This window comes from Syngnathus acus, chromosome 14 (assembly GCF_901709675.1).
Source record: "Syngnathus acus chromosome 14, fSynAcu1.2, whole genome shotgun sequence".
Classification (NCBI taxonomy): Eukaryota; Metazoa; Chordata; class Actinopteri; order Syngnathiformes; family Syngnathidae; genus Syngnathus; species Syngnathus acus.
The window spans coordinates 462,877-488,349 of record NC_051099.1 but is presented as its reverse complement, the minus strand read 5'-3'; the positions used below and the strand labels follow the sequence as shown (position 1 = coordinate 488,349).

The following is a 25,473-nucleotide window of genomic DNA, read 5'->3' as shown; positions in this document are numbered from 1 at the left end:
TGGATTTGATTTCTACTGACTGCACTTTACAATTGAAGGCAAATCTCAGTGCTACAGGTGAAATGATCGCAATAAAATGTTGCTGCATTTCTCAAAACACTGGCGTATGAAGGGGCAATGTTTTGCCATGCCTCCATTTTTGATGAAACTTTGCAATGCTTTACTTTTGTCGCAGCCACCGTTAATATGAAACGCTAGACTCACTCGCTAACAACTAACCGATGAAAGAAAGCTTGCGAGCTTTGATGAGTTTTGTTGCCAAAATCCTTGAGTGAGCTCCCATGACTGCCTTGGTCATTATTTAGTTGTAGTTGAGAACAGGTTTAAAGCTGCTTTTGTTGCATGAACAAGCTCCTAAGCGTTTGAGGTCTCAAAAACCTTGCTTGCAAGTTAACCAAGCGCAATTCATCAAAGTTTGCTGATTGCCATCAGTCAGTCAGTCAGTCAGTCAGTCAGCCAGCCAAGTGTTATCGGGTTTCATTTGCTCCCTCAGGATCGTTGGGTCGCAATGGCTTCTGCGTCTCTGGAGCTGTTGGGCTTTTTTATGGGCTTGATTGGCCTAGCGGGCAACCTGGTGACCACGGCGCTCCCCTTCTGGGAGGTCTCGGTGGACGCCGTGGCCACAAAAGTGACGGCCAGGGACACCAACATGAACGGCCTGTGGATGAGATGCTCCAACAAGTTGAACGGGGCCTTCCTGTGCGAAATGTACAAGTCCTTCCTGATGATGCCCTCCGATCTCCGGATCTCCCGAATTCTCATGTTGAGCTCCCTGGGGCTGAGCGTGGTGGGCCTGCTCATTGCCGTGATGGGCATGCAGTGCACCGTTTGCATGAAGAGGTGCGAGTCGTGCAAGAGACGGGTGGCAGGCATAGGTGGCTTTTTGCTCATCGGCGCCGGCATGGTGGCCTTGGTGCCCGTCTCCTGGACCGCCAACATTGTGATCCGGAACTTCCCCACCAGTAGCAATGTGTTGCTCAAGTTTGTGCCGGGCAGTTGCCTCTACTTGGGCATGGCCTCGTCCGTGCTCTCCGTGCTCGGCGGCGGCACGCTAGCCTTGTCCTTCTTCGCCGGGAAATGCTGCGGAGGGCGTCGGGGCGGCTACACGTACAAGGGCCACGGCGGCGAGATTCCCTTTGCCGTGGCGCGAAATCCCACCATACTTCAAATGGGAGACATCCCCGTCAGCAGAGGACAGATGCTGGTCAGAGGCGGCGCCGGGAGCTACCCGGGAGCCCTTGGGAAACCCGGAGGGTCCATGTATGGCGTCACACGATATGTGTGATGACATCACAAAACATGAAAGAAAATACCAGAGGTCAGCTGAGTTGTTGTTGTTTGTTCCAAATGAAAGAAATGCCTCGCGCTACTACAGTGTTTCAATCTGCTATTGTTGTATTTATCCACTGTGGGCTTGTAAAACCTTTTATGGCCCATTGAAATAAATGTGATTTTGGAGGAAGTTTGGTTGCAATGCTAATGCTATGGGTCATTTTACTGCCATTTGATGCTACAATGAGTTCGAATCTCTTTGAACATGTCTGAGAAGATAACTTCCAAACACATCTGGGTGAATGGACTTGACATTTAGTTAACGAAGCGAAAGATTGCGTCGAAATCAAAATCCACCAGGTTGCACTGTACATGATGTGCGTGGAATAATGAAAGCCTTATCTGAATTCCACAAATTCCCCGCGGGGGCAGTACCCACTAATTGGGACATTTTCTAATCCCGATGCAATTCCCCTCGAAAGCCATGGGCAGCGCTCTATTAGACGGAACACATAACCTAACCTCGCAACATCACCACCTAGTGTGCAAAAGAAACATTTGAAAGGTCGACAGTCTTTGAACCACCTCCATCGAGGCCAAACGATCCTGTCTAAAATACAAACATGAATGAACTGCTTTAAAAAAAAAAAAACGTTTCCCCTTTTTGAGAATATTTCAAACATTGTTTCAACTCAAGTGAATTAGATGGGAGTGTTTTTATAGGTACATCTAGACACAATCCAATGAAATCTAATCATAAAAATAGAAAAACTATTATTCTTTGTGTTTTACTTTTGACGTCTTTGCTTCCCGCTCATCGGCTTCCTTTCGCTCGCGGCCAAACTCCAACACCAAAGGTTTCCCTAGCAACCGGTAACCATGGAGCAGCTGCAAAGCCTTCTGGGCCGTTTCCATGTCTCGGCACACAAACGCACACGTAAATAAATATCCTGTGAATTTCGCAGTAGGTTCTGTAGGAGCCAGCGCGCACTCACCTGGCAGTGTGACAAAGGCCTGACCCTTCATGCGACCCGTCAGGAGGCGGTAGAGCAACGGGGGTCCGCCGCCGGGTCTTTCGAACCTGGAGAACAGCGCCACCAGCTGGGCCACTGACACTTGCGGACTCAGGTTCTTCACGCACACCACCTGGAAAGGAAAATCTCAATTAGTATGTGTGAATACCACAAATAGACATCCCCACACGTTTACTAATTCTGAATGAACTATTTTCTACAAAATGGCACCAAAGTCTTGAACTCATTTATTGGCCGGCCATACTTGGGAGGCTTTTCCGGCCTGGTAGTTTCGGAATCTCGGGATGCTCTGGATCTCCTCCGAGCTTGCCCGGTTCTCCCGGATTTCCTGGTTCGTCACGGGCACCACCTGCCCCGTGACCGTTAGCGGCCGACCCGAGCCGGCACCGTCTGCCCCACGCAGGCTGCCGATTTGCCGGCTGATCTCCAGCGGGGGGACGGTGTGGCTCTCCGGCGCGTCTGCTGAGCCTTCCTCTGATTTGCCGTCGCTTTCCTGTGGCAGGGCAGATGTAAAAAGGCGTGACGTTCCGGCAGTTTCCACACCCTGGGGTGGCTTGCTGAGAAGATTTTTGTACAAGGAGTCCATTGGATCTGTCGCTTCTTGAGGGCCATCTTGCTTATTTTCATCTGGAAGAAGGAGCAAGTCTTTTTATACCTCTTTGTGTATGTACCACTTCCTAAAAGAGTGACATGTAGCTCACAAATAAACAAGCACCCCAAATAGACCACTAGGCAAAAAAAGATGTGTTCCAAAGACGTTCATTGCTCATCAGGCATCCTTTTGAGAGAACCCCCCCCCCCCAAAAAAGAAAACGCTTAACTGCTGAGTCAGATCAAGTGCCTCCGTTTGTCTGCTAAGCCCATTCATAGCAAAATAGTAGCACCTACCACCGGCATTTACGTAAATACACCCCCCCCGAGCGTTATCCTCACCTCGATGGTAGAGTGCTGTAAGGAATCCTTGGCGGTCGCTGCCCTGGAAGAGCGCCTGCTCAATCTCCATCTCGCGCCGGGACAGCGGCTGGCTGGCGGCAAAGCGCTGGGGCCGCGCGAGAAGCTTTGCCCGGGCTGCGATCTTGTCCTGGATGACCTGGAGGCGTTGCCGCTTGACGCCAGGAGCCGCGCAAACACCATGACCCTGGAACAAACACAATGGTTCCCTGGACTTCTCATGGTAATTTAGCAAAAACTCCAGTGGCGTCTACCTGTTCAGGTATTTCCGGGGCATCCCTTTTCTGCCACAGCTGGATCTCTGGATCGGTCAGGCCCAGCTCTCGCAGGCCGGCCAGCTCCTGCTCGTCCTCTTGCAACGCCTGGAACTGAGACAGGCTATGCACGCCGGACGCCTGTTCGCCGAACGGCTTGTAGAGCGCCGCTGGTGCAAAGCTCTGCTTCTTGGCCACACATCTGAAGCGCACAAAACCATACAAGTATTTACGAATTGCACAGGTGACCATTTGAACACTTCCCGTTGTACAACTGCTGTTAATATAAACATTTTAAAACAATGGATAGCAACGACAACACCTGAGCTCAACGCGAGCCCACTTGCTCACCAAATGGAGGTTTAGTGAGGTATCGTTGGTTTCATTTGGTTACCTTTCGACATCGACTTGGGTGTGGAGTTGCCGTAGCAGAAGGCCGTGAAGCTGCCGCTGTCCCTCTGTCTCCTGCTCCTCCAGCAGCGGGCCATCCTCACAGGATCGCCGGCTAACTCTTAAAACACACAAATTAGTTTCATTACTTGGGTCGTTTGTAAAAAACGCATTGGAATAAATACCTGGTCGATTACACAAATGCCCAGGGCCACTCTTAGAAGATGTGAAAAATGAACTAAGAATGACATCATGAATAAGACTTTCTACTGACAATTACAAAATCTGGATTGAAAAAGAAAACCATAAGGAAATAGCATGAATAAATGGTGGCAAAATAATGCTAATTAATAAAGGTGTTATTGTATGAATCCTATCCTGCCTCGGAAGCCAATTTTAGTGGCGTTCTTCACTGATTAAAATCTGTTTAAAACCATAACAGGAACCATGAACGATTATGTTATTCATGTACTGCAGCGGGCCGAGAAGCTAACGCTAGCCGAGCAGTCGCCTGTTCACTTTCGCATAATCACCGCAAGACCAAATTAATTATGCAAAACATATCAATAGTATTTGTGGTTAAAGATTGAATGCTGTTAGTGCTTGTTGATGAGGTGAACTAAAAAAAAAAAAAAAGGGGAACGGCAGACCGGCTGTGTTTACCTTCGCATACTTCCGCGTTTGGCTCCTACTTCTGGTAAATTGCATCATGGGAAATACATGTTCAAATGTTAACATAACTTGCAGAGTTGCCTCGTTTCCTTCACATAATAACGGTTAATACAAAGTAACTACACATGATATGTAACGATGAATAGTATTTATGCTTAAAAATGAAGCACGGTGCTTGTTGAGCCCATATTTCCGCGTAAGGCTCCAGCTTCCGGTGCGAGGCATCATGGGAAATGTAGTCAAACCTTTCATATTCGAATTTCATCCTGCAGAGAGCGTTTTCTCTTTCTAAATGGGTCTTTTCTTAAAAGTGTAAGCGTTGGATGGCAGGAGGCTCCGCATTGGGGACATTTCTAACGATTGTTTGTAGATTTTGTCCAGCAGCACAGCGGTTAAATGTATTGTTATGCTGCAAAATGACACTGGTACAGTTATAATAGATAGATGGTCGCGTTGGCTCCCTGTCAAAGTTGGCTGGGGTGTCATATTTATCAGATGCTGCAAAGCCTCCGCGCGCGCAGGCGCGCGCGTGCCGAGTCCAAAGCAGCCCTCCCCGCCCTGCGAGCGTGTCCTCAATTTGCCTTCCGGATGACGTCACTAAGGTAACATGGGCGCTCTCCACGCATGATAGCGGCATGTGGAATATTTGAGGGGTGGTTGGGGTGCGGGGGTGCGCCTGCACTTTGAATGCATTGTCAAATTCGGCCGTGCACTCGTGCAGCGCCTCGGCTCGGCTCGAGCTCCTCCGCAAAGGGCGCTTTCTGCGCAGCAAGTGAGTGACAGAGATGAGGGGTGGGGACGCAGGGTGGGGTCACAAGCAGGGAGAGGCGGAGGAGGAACAGGCAGAGAGAGAGAGAGCCCAGCCCTTCAATGCACGGCAGGGAACGGCAAGAACCAGAGGCGCAACGCTTGGCTTGATTTATTCCCTTTTTTATTTTTGGGGAGGGGGCTTGCAAAGACAACGACGCTGCGGACATGAACTGAACGGAAGAGGCACGCACCACCGTGCTGCTGCTATACCCCGAATATCCACAGCACACCGCCCCCTTCCTCCTCCTTGTCCTCTCCCATAAGCCCTCCTTTCTCCCCTTTCCCCACATTACAGCTATACACACCCGACCCCCTCCCCTCCTCCTCCACCCCCCTGCCCCTCCACGAGATGCACACGGAGAGCCGCCACAAAAAAGTAAGTGCACGTTCTATTTGACACATTGTGACGTTGTCAGTGCGGTGATGCGGCTCTTTCATAATGTTGACGGGCGGCCGGCCGGACGGAGTTGCTGGCGAAAACGGGCGAGGGGAGCAAAGGAAGGCGCGATCTGCAGCCTCACAGGACACCATCTTATTATTTTTTTTAAAGCTCCCCCACCCCACCCCCTCTCCCCACGCGCATGCGCACAGATGAAGAGCCAGGTGCACTTCCGGCTGCCATTGCTGTACATCCTTTGTTTATGAAGGTTAGGAGGGTACGAAATGAGTTAATTTGGAAAGGTGTGCGTGCGCGTGTGCGTGTAACTCTTCACGAGAGCGCAGGTGGAATATGGGTTGTTTATTTTACAGTAAACAAATTGCTGCACTGTGATTGACTGGCGGACAGTTTTCTTGGTTATGTGTCTTGTGATTGACTGGAATCAGTTTTCTGTCTTGGCCCCGCGATTGACTTAAGTGACACTTGCCAAATGTGCTTACTTAGGCTGCAAAGCCTTTGAAGTTTTCCTGTCTGGCTGCAGGCTAATGCTGCGTTCAAGACTGCTGGCAAATGGGAAAATGCAGACATGCGGAATCTCCCAGCTTTCTCAAATGCAGCGGTCGGAATATTGGAAAGCACACAGTTTTCGCCAGTGGTTTCCAGGAATTTGTTGCACAATGTGTGCGTGTTAAGTACAAGATTGAAAACAACAATAGCCAAGTAATAAATGCGTAATAATGCAAACTACAGTTCTCAAAAAATGGAGAAACCATAAACAAATGCCTTTCGCTAAAGTTGGTTTTATAATTGTAGTTTCAGTTGACCATTTTTTAAAACCATTTTCATTTACAAAGATTTTTCAGTTCGACTTTTTTTCATTCATTTTCATTCATTACAATAACATTGGCGTCCATGCATGCGTGTGTGTGTTTGAGAGAGCGAGAGCGACCCAAAGGTAGTGGGATGATGCCCACGTCTGTCAATCGTTAACAGAGCCGAACAAAGTTTGATCGCACTCCTCAGATTGTGTGTGTGTTTGTCCATCGTACGCCCATTTATCTCAAGAACACGTTTGTCATGGTGACATTGAGGGTGGCCGAGGGGAGGATGCGTCTCTGTGCAAAAGCGCACATCCCGCCTTTGCCGGCAAAGTGGATACTTGGACGCAGCTCTTTGGTGACGCCTCCAATTTTGCGGAATCTCCACGTGGAAGATCATTTAAAAAAAAAAAAGTCAAGCTGGCAATGTTCCACCTGCTAAGGTAGTAGCAGAGCTGGAACATCGCTCGAGTCCGCTGCATTGTCATCAGCAGGTCGTCGCAACAGATATGCAGACAGTCCGTAAGAGAGAAGAGAAGTGGCAGTACAACAGGCCAAAATTGAGATCTTCGACTTTAATGTGACAGGTCACAACGGAAACATTACAAGAGTTACAGAAAGTCCATTTTGGTTTTTTCCCCTTCACCCTTCTGGTCCATTTTGCAATCGATAGCCTAACGTACCGGACTTTCTTGATCGTGTGCTCTTTGCAGAAGGTTGTGGAAGCTTCACTCGGAGAGAGCCTGACACGGGAGAAGCTCATTTGATGCGCTGGCTCAGTATTTTGCTATCAGGTGGCTTGAGCGGATGACCAGTTAGTCGGCCAGCTGGCTGCTTCTTCTTTGTGCGGGCGGGCGGGCGGGCGCGCGTCGAGATAAACGAGCGCGAGGCGACGTAAGACGACATGGTGTGAGGAATGGGCCGAGCGCTTCGGGGCCAGCTCGAGGGTCGCCGCTGGCGGGCGGCGGCACGTCGGGGTCGCCGAGCGGCGACATTGTCAGCGAGAATTAACGAGCGGCAGGTAGTCGGCGTGGTGCGCGGCAGAGGCGGGGAGCGAAAATGAATGTGCTGCGCTGCTGATAGTGGCCATGGAGGGGACCTGATATTCACGTCTTTCTGTATTTGTTATCATCCTTTTCTAAAGTGAAATGTGATCATTTCCCACGGCACACGGACATAGCAATCGCGACATTACAAGGCAACGTAAAGCCCACAATGTCGTATGAGGGAAGATTGAGTCAATAAACTGGGTCGGAAGTTGGCTCATTTCCTGAAGCTGCAATGACGACGTTATTTTCTTCATTTGCCCTGCTTGAGCTTTATTTATAGATACACACAGACAACTTTCTAAACCCTTAGTCTCCTCCTGGATACCCCTGCCCCCTCGCCAATAAAAAATCATTTCATGCCACAAAGAAGTCAATATAAACTGCAGACAGCATAAATAAAGACAAACATACAACTTACCTTGTGGCGGTGTTCACTCTGGAGGTCAGAGTTTGCCCTCAGTCTCCTCTTGGATCAAATCAGCTTCATGGCAATAACTGAAAAAAGCACACATGCAATTGTTAGCTTGGCATGTAACTTGGCAAGTGCTGTGTTGTGGTACTGCACAGTCTCCATTTGGATCAACTACACCCTTAGTCTCCACTTGACCTCACTCTCTTGTCAGAACAAATGCATCTCCATACCAATCAACACATGCTGAGAATAACAAAAGTAAACGCAAAAAGGCTCATGTTAGCTTAACATGTTGCATCAGCATGGTACTCCATAGTCTCGCCTTGGATCAAAAGGTTGTACTGCTCGTAGTTTCTTATTGCGCTTCGTCTCGAATGATTTCTTGCTGTTTTCATGAATGCTCTGAAATGTGCGCTGCTTTCAGTTTCTCTTTGCTTCCGTCAACGCTCGCTGATAGCGCCATGCACTCTGTGTCCTTCAACACAACGTTTGGGGAACCTTCTGACCACAGAAGCTGCTCAAGCGTGTTTGTTTGCGCTGTATGTACGTGTGCTTACGTGTGTGTGTGTGCGGATAAGAGGGTGTGTAGGGAAGTGGCGGCCAGCTTCGCGTCAGCAGGGTGTGGTGTGATAACAGGCAGGCGGCTTCTCTAGCTTGCCTCACTGCTCGCCAGATGGAGGACACACCCGGTGTTTCATTTCACTCTCATGTGCGTCTGTGGACTCGTCTTGGTTCGGGGTGGTCGTTTTTGGACGCAAAACTGCAAAAGCCGCCCCGCAGCAAACACATTGAAAGGCATTTGATCAGAGAGGAGAATGAGGGCCGTAAAGTGGAGACGATGGAGCACGATAGATCAAGTACTCGAATGGGAGGCAGATTATGATTGCACTTAGTCGCTCTCCTCTATCCTATAGAAATACAAAATATCGAACAGAGAGAATCCATGTTTTTGTTAGTGCACCAACATTTTCGCAATTGACATTCATTTCACGTTTACTTTAGTTTTTTTATTGCTCCCCCCCGACAACTCAAGTCTTATTTCCATCTCGCAATTTCCCTTTTTCATATCTCACTGCAGTCCAGCATGTCAGAACGACTTTTTAGGGCTGAACTTGACGTGAACCCGGAGCGTGCGGTCACTGTATTTTTACCCTCGTTACTCACGCACATTGTGCAAAAAAAAAAATAGAACACGAAAAAGATCCTCTGCAATGTGATGTGTGTAGTTTTGTTTTTTTGCTTTTTGCTGGGATGCCTTGGGGGAGGTTTCCGCCTCCGAGCAGCTCGTGGGAGCGGGCAGCCGCGTTACCAGCGCATATGTGTGGATCCTGCAGGGGGCATTTCCCCACCCCCCACCCCAAACACACACATGGTGAGGACCTGTGTGTGTGTGTGTGTGTTTGTGTGTGCAGTGACAGCGAGCGAGTAGAGCGCTGACCCAGTTAGACTCGGCTGTCCCGCCTTCTTTCTCTCACGCTGTAAAGGGGGAAGCATGTAATAACGCTTAAGTGGAGCTATGCTAATCTGCTAATCATAGTGGCAGATCGTCCAAACATTAGCCAGCAACTCGCCAGTTTTCATGTTGGTGGTATCCAATTTTTTTTCTGGTTCAAAAGGTTCCTACAGTTTTGGCGTCCACTTGAAGGCATCATCAAAGTGATTGTTTTTGTATTGGTACAGAAGAGGACTGGTGGGAAAACGGTGAAATAGTGACAATTGGTGTATCATTGATGTCCATTCAATTTGCATTGGGGCCTTCCCTGTTCTTCTTCTACAATGTTCATTGCTGCTTTTCACTGTGACGTGATGGTGGCTGGATGTTGGGAATTTTGCTAGCACCATCTACTGGTAGGGGTCTGACGCACACGTGTGTTTTCATTTTTTTTTCTTTCCTTTGTATCTCAAGACAAACATTTTTTTCAATTCTATTTCGTCAAATGTGTGCACAAAATAAAATATCGTTAACAATCACACAAAAATACTGAAGCAAAAATGGGGTTATCCTTTGAATGTATTTAACAAGCTGCCAAATGTACAACTTTGTGTTGTTTTAACTGTTTTCACTGTGCTCCAATCCACTTTGCCGGCCGGACGACGCACCTCCGACGTGACTCTTGTGTCTCCTCCCGAGCTGGTAGCCGGCCGAGCGTTAACGCGTGGACGCGGTTCACGCTCGGCTGGCCTTTTAGCGGGTAAAAATAGCTTGTTAAAAAAGTGCCGGGGACAGAGATGCGTTTGAAGCCCTCGCCGCAAATACTTCAGTCTCTCTTCAAATGTGATGGCGGGACTAAAAACGGAGAGAGTAAGAAAAAGAAACACCTTCCAGTGACGTTTCTTTTGTAGGCATGAAGACAATGTTTGCAGTCTGGATCAGCTGAAATTATGAAAGGCCCCATTATTATTATTATGATAGGTGCCAAAAGGGTCACGAATTGCCTGCATATGTCATGAGATAAGCACTACTTTTCTATTAGACAGGGATATTGCCTGACTAAATGAAGCACCTACCCTGACTTCAACATAGTTCCTTGGCACAAGGATGCCACAAGATGGTGCCAAAGCTCTACTTTTATATTAGAAAGGACTTTGGGATGAGTACAAAAACGGGTGCAAAATTCGTTTTCCCCCAAACACTATTTGTTCACTGTCTCCTCAACCTTTTTTTCCCCTTCTTGTCTTTTGGTTCTTGGTCGTCTCCTTGGCTAACCAACCCCCACCCTCAATAACCCCCCTCCCCGACTTCCTGTGAGGAGATCACAAGCTGACAGGGTCGCGCCCACCCCACCCTTTTTTTTTTTCTAGTTCCTGGAACTCTGCACTCCCAGAGTGAGGCCCCTCCTCTCGCAGTCTAGTGGTCCTCATAAGGTCTTCCATGCTAACAGAACCCACCCCTAAACCCACCCCACCGAAGCCTCCACCCTAACTGCCTCGTCCGAGTTGGATTTGCAGACAATTTCTACTCTTGCCTTTTCTGAGTGGACCCGGTTGGAGTCCAGATGACTTCTTCCTATTAGCGTGTTTTATCCCCCCCCCCCCCCCCCTTTTTTTTCTTTTTTATCCTGTTGCACTGAATCCTCCGCCCGGTGGGGGTGCTCCAGATTAGGTCAAAACAAACCTTGAGGAATTATTGGCTAATCCTTCCTTGTGGTTGCGGCCTCTCGGGCTGCCTCACGTTAAGCCCGTCAAGGCCAAAAGACATTTTTGCAAATGTTTTTGAGACTTTTTTTGGAACGCCATCTCGTGGTTGGAGCGAACAGGGCTCTCAAACACATTGTTAGCGCTGTTGTTTCTCATTTCAAGAAAAATGGTCCCCTCGTTTCCGTTTTAGAATTTGAAATGTATGCAAACCAAAAAATGTTTTGATGTCTACCCTTGATCACCGGGTTGCGCATACAAACCAACTGCATCCTTGATTAGGTCTGTTTAGCTAAATATCAACAAACAATGCAGAACGCTACAGTTGAGCCAAGGAATAGCATCTGTGTCGCAGTGTTAATACTCTAGAAGCAATTTGAACACAAATGGTGGAGCAACACAGACAGATGATGTCATGATACTTGCAGGCATATATATATATATATATATATATATATATATATATATATATATATAATTTTTCCTCCGTGTCAAAATCGCAGTTGCAATGCACGCTCGGACATTCGAAAGTCAATCTTTGGACAAGCGAACTGGAGAACGGTCTTTAATTTAGCCGGTGGCTTAACAATAGCGCTTGTTTTCCCATTCTACGGGGCGGGGCGCGCTTGCACTGTCCTTACAGTTTCCCAAGCAGCCCCCCTGTTGTGTTTTCCTATTTGGTTTCACGACTTGGGCCCTGGACTCCCGGCTGTGTTCAGAATCTTGCTTGAGGTGAGGGTGGGTAGATTTACAAGATTTTCGAACTTAAGGAATGATAATGTTGATATTTTTTGTTTCTTATTGTTACCAAGTGAAATTGATGCCCACTGTTTGCCATAAGGAGACAAAAAGTGTCCCCAGTTATGCAAGTGCTAACCAAAACAGCAGCAACTATGGTGGCAGATAAACAGGTCTCTCAGATGAATGGGTGTTCCAGTCTGAATGCCAATGAAATCCAAATGTTATTTTGCCTGAAAGCCAATAAGAATATAAATGACAAAGAAGTCTTTTTCATGAGCATGTTAAACAACAAAACGTGCTGTCAATGAGTTTTGCAAAATAAAAGGGCTATGAAAAATGGATTCAGAGTCAGCACTACAATTTCATGAAGAAATATCGTAGGGAATGTTTCAAAGTATGTATGTCATTCGTTTGTTGAAGGAAAGTGGACAAGTGCAAGGAGGCAGAGTGGGGGGGGAAGGTGTGGCATGGAGAGGCCTTTACCTTTGTTTCGAAGCACAGAGGGGGCTCTGTCCCTCTCACAATGGAACTGGAGGGCCACCAGCGTGAGTTCATGCGTGTGTGCGTTTGGGAGGGGTGACGCAGACAGTCACACCCCGTAGCCGATTGGTCCGGGCCACACCTCAGTGTGGAATCCGCTACGACCGAGTCACATGACAAACACTCTTTGACGATCGAGTCCGCAGAGGCCCAGACTGGCAAAAAAAAGAAATCATTTTGTAGGCATGTCAATCAGCCGCAAAAAAACAAATTCTCAAGAAGCCATGCCCGAAGACACAGGATGTTTTTGCACTTTTCTGTCGTATAGGCTTGAACAATAGTTTGCTTTTTTGCAACGTCATTTTGGGATCATCCTTATACCAAAATAGCTAGCCTTCTGCTTTGCTACAAACGCTAAGTAAGCTAGCCTGCTCTACACAATGCTCAGAGATGGGTGGTGCCAAATGGCATGTGGGCGGAGCACGTGAGCCAACTTTGACTTTGGTCTCCAAAGTTTAGACGACGTCTCCATTACAATGCAGCTCGCATTTCAGCGCATCAATAATTGAATACGCCCACTCGTTTTTACTTCCAGCGCTGTGTGACTCTCGTTAGCGTTTAATGCAAGTTTAACTTTGGTGGATGCACTTTGAGACTGCTTTTAGTTCATTGCTTCCTTCCTTCCTTCCCCGTGTACGCGCAACAGTGTTGCTTTCTTCGTACCGTTTTTGTTTGGCCTCAAAGAAGAAGATGACATGGAGTCCTTTGTAAGTTCCTCAGACACACCCTGGAAGAAATGTGTTCGGTCGTAAAACAATAAACGCCAAATCAACTCAGTGCTAAACAACAACAAAATAGTGCCAATTACAAAAACGTTTAAATTGTAAGCGATTGCTTTCACTTTTGTGTCGGACCTTTTTTAATCCAAACGAAAATTATTCATCAACATTTTCAGTTCCACATAACATACAAATAATCACATCTATTTCAGTAACTGACATGTTTGTTTATTACTTCCACAAACTTTGCCGTACTCAAATGAAATTGAATCTTTGTTGTAGTCTACTCCGATTGAAGAGGCCATCCCAGAGTGCATTTTGTCACACCGTCATCATTTTTGGAGCACGTGTCAATGTACTAAATATCCTCTTTAGGAATCAAAGCGGCCATTTTCCAAGGCACATTTAGCTAGTGACTTTGAAGTCAGTATTGTGATGTCCTGTGACGACACGTTTCAAGTGATTATGAGATCGTTATTGCGCTCATGCTAAATATGCTATAGGTCGGAGGATGGAAGGTGGAGCATTTGAAAGCTCAAGGAGGTTGGTTGGTTGGTTGGTTGGTTGGTTGGTTTGTGTTGGTGAGCTGAGGGGCGGGGCGGGGCGTGGCATGTCCAGTTCTTTACCTTTGTTTCAAATCACTTTTGGCCCTTGAAGTAGCCTTTCGCTGACTTGCGTTACGGTCATCTTTGGTTTGGAGGTGGCATTTGCTTTTGGGCTACTTTTGAACCGTCTGCTACGTTGTTGTGACCATTCGAGGAAGTTCTTTGAGGAAATGGTTTGTTTATCAGGAGTTGAGACTTATGTAAATGTGCGTGTGTGCGGACAGAAAAGGCCTCGCCAGCCACACCTCATTGTGTGTGCGCGTTTCCAGAAAAGGGTGTGTCCGCTTGCCTGGCTGAAAGGGAGGGAGGGGCGACTCCTCCCTGCTCCCCCTCCCAACCTCGCTCTCGTTTTCTGGCTTGTTATTCCTCGCCGGCTCCTCATTCCCTCAGTGGAAGCCTCCACATTAGGCCTCCTTTTTTTTCTTCTTCTTTCTTTCGAATCCTCTCTGTCCTTTGAAAAATATCCTTTCTCTCCCTTCATCAAAGTGAGGTACTAAATGTTCATGTCTTACCTCCTCCTCCTCCTCAACTTTTCTACCTTCACTCCTGTCCATGACACTTTCCTTCTCCTTTCAGAGGAGGAGCGGTGCCCAGAAGAAGAAGAAGAAGCAGCAGCCGCCGCCGCCGGTCGCTGCCCTGACGCAGGAGGCCGCGCCGCCCTCACCGGCCAAGGAGGAGGAAGAGGAGGACGAGGAGGGAGAGGAGGCGTCAGACATGCCCTCAGTCCAGATCAAAGCTGAGCCAGAGGAGATGGAGTGCACGGTGAGGAGGAGGGAGGAAGAAAGGGGGGGGGGAGGAAGTGTGGTGGGTGTGGGTCCATTTGAGGGTTAGCATAGAGTGCTTTAGCAATGAGCATCCAGCAGTTAGCATGAAGCGGCTTTTAAAATGGGTCTAAAAACCCATTTTTGTCCCTTACTTTTCAACCAGCGCGAGTATTTCGAGGTTAGCATGCAGCGCCGAGTACACACCGGTCGGTACACGCTAGCCCGTCTCGGCTAGCATCCGACGACGAGCAGTTTGCGCGTAGCATCTAGAAATGAACATATAGCGGTTATTATCGAGTGGACAGCTGTCAGACCCCAGATCCCGCCGGCCACACCGGGCCCTCCGAGAGAGACCCCGACCGACTTTAACGCGGTACGCGGCAAAACTGAGCTCAACACCCTTGATCTACCGAGTAGCATCGAGCTGATAAGGTGTAGCAGTTAGCATCTGGAGGGTGGCATCAAGCGGGCAGCGTCTCGTGGACGCAGGTGGCGCTTAGTGGTGGGCATTTACGGTCAGCATCCGACCATTAATATCCCCCAGTCAAGCGGATGGACTCGAGTGGCTAGCATAACAGTGAGTATCTGTTAGCCTTGAGGAATTAGCATCCAGCAAATGGAATCATGTATTTTGTGAATAGGGTAGATCGTAGCAGTTGTCACTTAGTAGTCAAGTGGCTAGCATTTAGTAAGTAGATAGCAGGTTGGGGTTTGTGTCTGGTGATGAGACCAGATCAACTCCTATATCAAATAAAATGTGTGGGGACGTGCTGTCCGCATGTTTTGCCTTTAAAAGTTTGAGACCGATCCCAGAGATTGCCGACGCGACATGAAAAGTGCCGATGCTCGCGACGGTATGTGAGAATGCGGGATGAAGACGCCCAGCCATGTTCTGATGGCGAGATAAGTACACCAGGAACTCGGATGATGTTTGCATCTCATCTTCAGCCCAGTGAGTTTTTTTGCTGCTATTTATGAACTAGACAGACAGGAGGGTGGATATGACACATTTTTGTGTTTTGCACTTCTCCCATCACTTTTTGTCCAATGATCTCTGACTGTGTGAAAAAGGTCAAAAGTTCATCTTGTGGAAAATAGAATGAGACTTGTGGCACATTTAGCCCCAAAGACAGACTTCCCTTTGTTCCAGGAAGCGTCAGAGCAGAGCGATTTGAATCCAAGAAGTTCCCCAAGGCCCACTGCTCGGACCCTTTTTCATTTCACGTCGCAATCACATGACTCTGTCGAGGCTCAGTTGGTCAGTGAACACATCATCTGATTACTAACAGTGAGGATGTTTGTTTTTAAGAGGTAGTTCAAATTGAATGTTTGTGTGTGTGTGTGTACAATCAGCTTGACTGTCATTGAAGCATATGTTGAGAGAAAGGAGAAAATTGCAAAAATGCTCACCTCATCCTGTTGCTGCTGCTGCACTTTTATACTCCACAGTCTTGGTCTCTTCTTGGTCATAATGTGTCCATGAACATCTGGGGATACACATTGAGATAAAGCCAGATTAAGCCCACATGCTAACATTAATTGACCATTTTGTACCCTGGAGTATTATACTCCACAGTTTGCAGTCCGCTGCTGCCGCTGCTGCTGCTGCTGCCCTAAGTCTCCTCTTGGATACATGATTAATAGCAAGTTTGGACGTTACATGCTATACAATTACTAGTTATGATACCATTTTTGTGAAAAAATCCTAGCTATGAAGATTTGAACCTTGGCAGAGATCTGATCTGTACACAGTCCCATCCCCAGTCTCGTCTTTGTTTTCGGGCCCCATTTTCTCACTGCCCTTCGTCTCCCCTTGGATAAAATTGGTCACCAAGCATCTGCGTCAGCCTCATTAAATTAAACGTCGGGTTCAAAGTTCACCACCTGGACCTTCAATGGGTCGAAGCTCTTGCTTCCTGCTCTACCTCCATTCTTCTTCTAACATCACCTCGCCCCGAATAGGATGTGTTGAGGGCAGCGGCCGGACTGCGCTTCCGCTCGTTGTCGCTGTAGCAACCGCAGCGGCGGGAGTTGCCCAAAAAGACTCCCAGACCCTCCTCCGTTCCCACCGCACCTCCCTCTGCCACCTTTTTCCACTTCAGCCAATAACACACACACACACGCTGAATAGCTACCAGCATAGCAAACTGAATAGCTCTGTAATCTCTCTTTCTCTGCTATACACACTCGCACAAACAAGGCCTTGTGTGTGAGTGTGTGTGTGTGTGCACGTAAACAAGTCGGTTGTCCTACAGCAAACAAGAGCAGTCATGCACGACGTTGGCAGCAATCACACACACACACACACACTTGCACACGTGTTTGTCATGAGAGGTTAGCGGCCTCGCACTCGAGCCAGGAGGCTTTCTTGCTTGCGTGTGTGTGTGCGTGCGTGCGTGCGTGCGTGCGTGTGTGAGACAAATCAGCAAAAGGACACAACCATGCACAATTTTGTTGGGGATGGATGGGGGAGGGGGGCAGTGGGAAAGGCGCGGTAGCAAATGCGGCGACGCCTAAGCTGGTGCGGGCTGATGATGTCATCACTCACATATGGTGCGTTCGAGACCAACGGGAGTTTTCAGAGCTCCGACGAGAAGAAGGCGCAGGGGAAAGACATCCCGGGTTCATCGCAATTGATTTGACCACTCCAGACACCAAATCAAGTGCCATTTGAACAAATAGCAGAGCAATTTTGGTGCAAAATGCTCGTAAATTCTTGTTAGCGCCTCACTGGCTAACAAGTCCGGACATGCCACCAGTGGGGTTGCAGAGTTTAAACTGGAGTCCAGCAGTTTTGGCAGAAGAAACCATGTGACAAACCCACATTTGTCGACCGCTAACCTTAACGATGCCGACTGACAATAACAAAACGTTTGTCATGTTTTTACAAATGATTGTGCACTTTTTCTGCAAGATGTTACTACATTTTGGCTTGAAGGAAAACACACACTTCAACATTGGAGGAGGTCTTACATGCTGTGGCTGTTTGAAAATGTAACACAACTCGTTGGATAATGTTTTAGCAATGTTGTCATGACTATCTGATGTCACACAATAGAGCGCCATTGTTTAGCACGTAGCAAATTTGGAAAACACTTGTGCCACAAATTGTGAATCGGATTTTGCACCATAAGTTAAAAAAAAAGTCTCAAAAAGTCCATTGAGTTCTTCTTTCCTCACTGCATGCTTTGAGCCTGAAGGTCTTCTTCCCCAGGCGAAGTCCATGACTTTGCGTTGGGTGTCGCTAAGCAGCCGCCGCGTCAACAGCGCCAGCGTTGGGTTAGGTAACGTCAGGGTGCGGCTAGCGGGCTACGCTAACAGGTGGGCGAGGCAGCCGGCGGGTGGGCGTAGGCCAGGGAGAGGCGGCCTGCTGGCATCTTTTGTGGTTTCTATCCAAGCCAGCTGTTGTTTTTGCTCACTTTCTTTTTTTTTTCTGATAACCGAGCGTAACGACCGTGCCGCTCAGCTGCACATGTTGATGAAAACGAACAGTCGCCAGTGGTTTTTTTTTTTTCTCCCCTCCCTCAATCCTCGGCCTATTGATTGGCGCCCCGAGCGAGAAAAACGCCAGCAAAAATGACAGGAAGTGAAAGCTAATGAGACTGTCCGGCGGCGTGCTGCGCCATTGCCGTTGGTGACTAAAGTCAACCGATGATAACCGAGTATAAATCATTCATAATAGTAAAACTCTCAATGAGAATAACATTAGAACATATTTCAAGTAAATGTCAAATCATGAAATGAATAAACAATACAATACATTGAAGTATCTTCAGGGGACCTTAAAGGGACGAACGGACGGACGGACGGACGGACGGACGGGAGCCCAACGCGCTAAAGGGCATCCTGCCTTCGCCGGGTTCCGTGTAAATCCCATCGATTCGCCATTTCCTTCCGTGGTCGGCCGGCGTGAATGAATTGTGAGGCGAGGACATAGTTGACCCACTTTCTGAAGCGCGCCACACAAAATGGCGGCAAAGCAAAAGCCACATGGGCGGGAAGGGTGTGGTTGGCGCAAGCGAGCGGGAAGATGTCGAGAGGGAGGGAGGGAGGGAGAAAGGTGAGCGAGGACGGACGAGGGTGTTGCCGGACGGGGAAGGCAAAGGAGTGCCACAACGTGGCGGCGGCTGATAGCTCCCCAGTTTCCATGGCGACGTGAGGCCCTTTTTTTCCCGCCCACTCTTCCCCCTTAGTCTCTTCTCACCGCCTCACCTCTTTGCTCTCCTATCCGACATGTTCAACTTACGAAAAGGAGAGGACATTTTGGCGTGTGTGTGTGTGTGCTCGTGTGCCCGGCCTTCCGGTTGTCCCGCGTCACCCGATCTAAAAGGGCCAAATAGAGGCCTCGCCCTCGCCCTGGCCCTCGCCCAGAGCTGAGCCACGCTCAACTGAACTGGAGGGAGGCCAGTTTCTTCTTCTTGTGCTTCTTTTTCTCGTCTTTTCACTTCCCCCCTCAGCCTGCTTTCTGGTTGCATCCCACACAGCGGGCCATTGTTTTCCCCCGTCAACGACATGCGGGCGGGGAAAAGCAGGCCCTTGCCGGCCGGAAAAAGACTTAGTTAGCATTCAGCTCCTCGCCTAGGTTAAAAGTCACGACGTGTCGCTTCGTGAGAAAGTATGACAACAAGAAAGAAATCATGAAATACTTACGACCCGAAACGGCAAAAAGTTCAAAAAAGTTAAAGTCCCAATGATCGTCTCACACACACATCTGGGTGTGGTGAAATTCGTCCTCTGCATTGAACCCATCCATCCCCGTGTGATTTGGACCCATCCCCTGGGGGAGAGGGGAGCAGTGAGCAGCAGCGCCGCCGCGCTCGGGAATCATTTGGTGATCGAACCCCCCAATTCCAACCCTTCATGCTGAGTGCCAAGCAGGGAGGCAATGGCTCCCATTTTTATAGTCTTTGGTATGACCCGGCCGGCCGGCCACCCACAACCTTCCAGTCTCAGGGCGGCGGACACTCTACCACTAGGCCACATGAAACAAAGTGATGTTTTTATTATAGATTGCGCGACATTCCGATCAAACAGTAAACTTTTGTCCCCAAAAGTCATATTTTCCAAAAATGAATTTTCCGTTGTTCTTTCCTCGTCTGTCAGGCCGACGTCGGAGACGAGCGTTCCCACCAAAGTGACCCCGACGCAAAGACGGACGCGCGGAGCTGCAAGACCGAGCCGTACTCGCCGAGCCCGTGCCCAACCGAGGACCAGACGGAACCGGTGGACCTGTCCCTGCACAAGCCTCGCTCGTCCTCGCTGCCCACCGTCAACGTGCCCGTCAACCCCGCGCCGGGAAGCGGCCTGGCACAGCCTGGACTCACGGCCACGCCCGTCACCTCCAACGTACAGTCCATAGGATCCATGGTGAATAACAGCTAGCCTAACTTTTAAAGCGTGCGTCAACACTCGCTAGAACTGATGGGTGACGTACTTGCCCCCCCCCCCCCCAGGTTTTATCGCCGGGCTCCATTTTGGCCACGCAGGGCGCAGGCGGCCAACAGATCTTGCACGTCATCCACACGATCCCGTCAGTCAGCATGCCCAGCAAGGTGGGCCAGCTGCAGACCATCCCCGTGGTGGTGCAGTCCTTACCCTTGGTCTACACCGCCGTGCCCGCAGACAGCGTGGCCGCCACCGCGGCCATCACCGTGCCGCTCATTGGCAGCGACGGACGGTCGGAAGGCTCAGGTCAGGAACGCCGGCCGATGCCTCTCATAGACCATGAATTACTTGTCTGTCATTTCTGTACCTTTTATCTGAACTTATTGTGGCGCGAAAGAGTAGCTGGAGCCACCACTACATTTAGTTAGCTATTTGCTAGCTAGCTTGTCATCTCGGTGTTCATTCTATTCATATACGTATTTCAGGCAAAGACCTTATGGCGAGGAAGTGAGGGTTAAGAGTGCATGTTCCTTTTTTTCTTTGAAATGGGCGGTGTCTGAGAGGGAGTGGGTGGAATCATTGTCTCCAGAGAGGAAGAACATTTCATTTTGCTATGTGCGTGTCTCGGCACCAAATTGCACCCATCGCTCCTTTAGCGTGCCACACCCTCGATCCTTCCCTCGCCTCCGTGCAGGGTGGACGTTGTTTATCCTGCAGGGTGTAACGCTTCCACTCAACTCTCTACCCTTCCAGTTTACGTCTACAGTATACTTCAACTTTTCATGTTTCCCTTCATAGCAGCGTATAAGTCATGTAGCGTAAGCTCATGGAGGTCAAAAGAAGCTAGCGCAAGATAGCATAACGCAGAGTAATGTAGCAGTGCAAGCGGGGCAAAGCATAAAGTAAGGTCATGTAAAACGAAGAAAACATGAGCAAAGTAACATTGCATAAACCTAGCATAGCAGAAGCTAATGTGATGTAACCAATGTAAACATCACGGTATGAACGTGCAGTGTAATGCCAACAGGGTCATGGAAATGTAGCGTCACATCAGTACGTTTTTGCATGATTGCCTGGCCTTGTTTTCCTCAGTTCGCATTAAGCCCGGCTCGACGTCTCCGGTGGAATATCACAGCGACAGCGACGTCGAGAGCGGAACCGAGTCCGGATCGGCGTCAATCAGCGCCCAGAGCCTCGATGCAGGGTGAGCGCACCGCATTTATTATTATTAGCGTTACACGCAAAAAAGTATTTAACTCATCGGTCCTGGAAGGTTTCTCGTTTGTTTGAGTCTGGAAATCAGTCAGAGTGTCTTCTTCACACCTACGTGGGCGAGGCGTTGCGGTGTTAACGGAAAGTTAGGGTGTGGACCTTGGAGCTTAGCTGTTATCGGACGTGTGAGTGCACATGTGTGTACGCCACACCTCATTTTCCAAGTTGCCTGTCACTGACCTTCCTTTATCGGGCCCATAGAAGAACAAAAGGCTCTGTAATGGCTTAAAAGGTGGAACACAGTTTAAAACCAATCCAAAATGGGACGTAATTGACAATATGTAAAACATGAAATGTCATCATAGAAACAAAGCATGTGCAAAAGAAAAGGAATAAAATGCAAAGTTAATGAAAACAAAATAAACAAAAACCCTCACTCACTATACAGACAACTTGATGTGTAAAAAAAACGATTGTATCTCGGTTGTGACTTGAGTAGCTATTTGGCACCCCCTGGTGGCCTTCCAGACTCACTGCCTACCACACCATTTTTGGGGGGTACGTTGTACAACATTTCAGTCTACTTCTGTTGGCCCTCAGGTCCATGTTGGACTTGGAGCCAGCGGACCCCGACTCCCCAGATGTCAAAAGGCGGCGGATCCACATGTGCGACTACGAAGGCTGCAAAAAAGTCTACACCAAGAGCTCGCACCTCAAAGCTCACCGACGGATACACACAGGTGAATACGGAAACTCTGACAGCTGACGTTCCGTCGATGCGCTCGCTACCTTGTCATTAGGAACGGTGTAAACGAGGGAATTTGATATTGTTTATTTCAAAGTCAACTCGCTTCATGCAATGTGAAAGGCAAATCATAGAGCAGCGAACGGAAATGACGGTCGATCACTTGAAGAAAGTGCTTAAGCCTGCCTGCCTGACATTTGCTCGCCCTGCCCTGTACAGGTGAGAAGCCTTACCATTGCACCTGGGAGGGCTGCACCTGGCGTTTCGCCCGCTCCGACGAGCTGACTCGGCATTTCCGCAAGCACACGGGCATCAAGCCCTTTCGCTGCACCGAGTGCGACCGCTCCTTCTCGCGCTCCGACCACCTGTCCTTGCACCGCCGCCGCCACGTCATGATGTGAACTCTTTTGGATTGATTTGGGCTTTTTTTCTCCCGTCGCCTTCAAAACAAAGTTCTCGGACTCCTCTTCTGCAGGAGTACCAGGCATTAATGGAGGTTGGGGATTTCTTTTTCCACTCATCCATCCGTCCGTCCGTCCTCCCAGACATTTTTTCCCCATTTTCTTTTTCTGGCAGGAATGCAATCCTTTTGAATGCATCGGGCACGCTCGCTGTCTGGCTGCAGCACAGGTCGTGACGGAAGATGTGTTTCCTTCTTGGGGTGCGGCATTTCATTTTTATGATCCAAAAGTAGAAGGCTGGACGAGACATTTTTTGTGGACGTCACCCCATCCTCCCCCCCAATCGCAGGACTGGCCTACCTATTGAATGCATTTTTGAAGTTGTCACATTGTAGCACAGGAGATGACGTTTTTTTTTTTTTTGCCTTGGGTGCGGCATTTTATTTTTGATCATAAAAGTAGATGTTTGGACAACCGGGTCTCTCTTTTTTTCAATTTCCTAACGCTGATAGATTATTTTTTGTTGCATCACAGGAGTTGACCTTTTTATATCCTCGGGGGTGCGGTGTTTAATTTTTATGGTCTAAAAGTAGTTTCCTGAACAAGTCATTTTGTTCTGGATTTCAATTTCTTTTTGTTTTTTTTAATGCATTTGTCAAGTTGTCTCGATGCACAGGGAAGGTTGGACAGTGATTTCATCCTTGGGATGTGGTGTTTCATTTTTATATCTAAAAGCCTGAATAGCACATTTTGCCAGGTTGAATGAAAATACAAATTTGTTGTCAGGCATACGATAGGAGACATGTCGTTCTTGGGGTACGGCATTTACTTTTAGATGATCAAATTTGTTGCAGCTTTTCGCAATAGGACCGACCGACCGCCCAAGTCCAACTGTGTTGATTTTGGCATTGTTCAAAGTGGTTCACTGCAGCACAAGTCCATTTTTAATCCATGAAGCGCGGCGGCGTTTCATTTAAACTATGATGAAAAATAGACGACATTTCTCATGGGTTTCATTAGGGTCTTCATCGTAAGCAGAATTTCCTACAGTATAAATTGACACAGAGTTCACCTTCGGGGTGCGCTGTTTCATTTTGCCATCTAAAAGTCGGGTTTTGAGACACTCCTTATCAATTCAGGCGCGCTATGACAACTGTGAACTTTCTAAAGACTTTTCCCATCACATTTTTTGTTGCATATCCTGCACACACTTTAACAACAAAAACAGTATTTGCGTGTTATCGTTGAGGTTTGTCTACGCTTTTCCAACCTTTGTGGCAGAGTCTCGCTTTTGTCGTTTTGAACTATTTCTGGTCTTTGGTCGTCTTTTAAACGCTGTGAAGTATTGGTCGGCGGAGAAGTTCAAACCTTATCGCAGGGAAATACGGGAACTTTTACCCGACTTTGCCAAGTGGTCGCGCATGTTTCTTTTTTTCGTCTGCATGTTTTGCGACAAATACATCTTTTTTTTTTTTTTTTTAACTTAACGAGTGTGCATTCTGGGCACGTTGAGCTTGAACCGAAGTTGGGGATTATAGGGGGGGAAAAAGTTTTCAAGATTGGGGAGGGGAGAGTGGCGACTTTAACAACAATTTGAAAACTAGGTCACGGGAGCGAAAATGCTCTGTGAATTTCCGGTAGAATGAGACGAGAAACTACGTACAATTTTGACGCATAAAACATCCGAACCGATTCTTGTTTGGAGGGATTTTTGTTTGCGCGTTTCCCGCCTTTTTTATTTGGTCTGACTAGAACAAGAAAATGGAAAAAGCACATCTTTCTAGAAGAGTTTATGCATTCTTTTGTAAACATTAAGGATAAAGACGGCAACAACAAGAAAAAGAAAACAGAGTTGAAAAAAAAGAATCCATGTACATAAATGTATATAATTAAAAAGTAAATGTAACGGGTGGAGTTCTATTTTTAACACTGACTAGATAATGTGAACCCCTTCCCTTTTCCCTCCCTCTCATTTTTTTTTTTACAACTTTTTTTGTAGTTTCTTACAAATGACAATAATAAGAATAATACTATTGGTCCCAGTTGTGTTGTGCATATTTGTGTTGCATGGAGAGTTGCCCTCTTGTTTTCAACTAGTGACGTTGGCGAGCATGTCGCCGTGTGCGTGTGTGTGTGCGTGCGAAACATCTGGCTTTTTTGAGGATACAAATACGTTACCTATAAAAATAAAAGAGTTGGATATGATCACTTCTGCACAAAACCTTTAAGGAAAGAAAAAAGTTCCACATGGGTAGCGATGTTTGTTTTAGCAACAGCAAGCTAGTGGTTAGCCCTTTGACGATTTTGTGTGCCAATTTGTCAATTTTTGTTTTGTTTCACATTTTTCTACAAAAAGAAGAACGTGAAATAAAATAAAAAAACATGCTAAAATGCTAGCATGCAGCCACAAGTGACAAAACTATTTATTGCGGTGTGTTCAATCAACGCAATCATTTCTATTATTTTGAATTCTAGCCACCAAAAGCTAACAATTTGGGGTACTGATTCTGTGTTGATTTTGGTGGGCCAATTAGCAATAAATGCTAACGTTTTAGAAACCAGGCTTGCCTTTTGCTATCAATGATCAAAGTCATATCACGCAAAAATCCCCAAAATAGACACTAACCATGTTTAGCTATACCTGCTAACATATGTAGCTTCGATGAAACTATTTTGAACAATCATAAATAGCGCCCAAAACCTTTTTTTTTTTTTTTTAGCTGATGATAATTATCTTTTTTTGGGGAGGGCTTGTTTAGCTAGCCTAACCTATTCTGTATGTTTGACAAACATATTTTAAAAAGTAGAATTTGAATGCCCACTTTTGCGCATCTTACTCGCCATCAATCGCCGCTTTTATCTTTGACGTTTTCTTAACCCCTCCCTGATGAATGCAGTAATTTTTAGCGGGCCAGTACTCTTTATTTACTCAGTGCAATGCAGTTATTATGGTTATAATAATAATGAGAAGAATATTATAAGAATATTTTTTTTGTATTTGTGTACAGAACAAAGAGATGTAAAGATGGACGCGGAAGGAAAAAAAGAAACGTGAGCTTTTTGATACTGTGATTCTACTCTGGTGTTTAAAAAGTCCTTTGTTTTTCTCTTCTGTATACTTGTGATGATTACTCCTCATCCTCTTTCCTTCTTTTATAGAATAAACTTGTTTTTGGTGCAATTTA

At 47.4% G+C, this 25,473-nt stretch overlaps 2 protein-coding genes across 6 annotated transcripts in view; one reads left to right on the top strand and one right to left on the bottom strand.

Annotated features, from left to right (window-relative positions):
• Window positions 1-13,135, bottom strand: part of rbm41 (RNA binding motif protein 41) — a 16,488-nt gene extending 3,353 nt beyond the window's left edge. For 2 of the 5 annotated variants that reach the window (XR_005100152.1, XR_005100151.1), the window contains exons 1-9: window positions 13,121-13,135; window positions 8,049-8,124; window positions 7,016-7,167; window positions 3,906-4,022; window positions 3,512-3,713; window positions 3,240-3,444; window positions 2,551-2,933; window positions 2,268-2,418; window positions 2,065-2,179 (exon numbers count right to left, since the gene is read on the bottom strand). Coding sequence is in view for 2 of the 5 variants with exons in the window: in XM_037269467.1 (XP_037125362.1) it covers window positions 2,065-2,189; window positions 2,268-2,418; window positions 2,551-2,933; window positions 3,240-3,444; window positions 3,512-3,713; window positions 3,906-4,022; window positions 7,016-7,068 (1,236 nt within the window). In the remaining 3 variants the exon portion in view is untranslated. Of the gene's footprint in view, window positions 1-1,969; window positions 2,190-2,267; window positions 2,419-2,550; window positions 2,934-3,239; window positions 3,445-3,511; window positions 3,714-3,905; window positions 4,023-7,015; window positions 7,168-8,048; window positions 8,125-13,120 lie in introns of those variants that run through there. The other 3 variants (XR_005100150.1, XM_037269467.1, XM_037269468.1) reach the window with 2 other exon arrangements.
• Window positions 1-25,473, top strand: part of klf8 (Kruppel-like factor 8) — a 27,894-nt gene extending 2,421 nt beyond the window's left edge. The window contains exons 3-8 of the mRNA XM_037269465.1: window positions 14,397-14,543; window positions 19,649-19,912; window positions 19,999-20,236; window positions 21,023-21,134; window positions 21,743-21,882; window positions 22,107-25,473. Of these exons, the coding sequence (XP_037125360.1) occupies window positions 14,397-14,543; window positions 19,649-19,912; window positions 19,999-20,236; window positions 21,023-21,134; window positions 21,743-21,882; window positions 22,107-22,288 (1,083 nt within the window). The 3' untranslated portion in view covers window positions 22,289-25,473. The remainder of the gene's footprint in view (window positions 1-14,396; window positions 14,544-19,648; window positions 19,913-19,998; window positions 20,237-21,022; window positions 21,135-21,742; window positions 21,883-22,106) is intronic.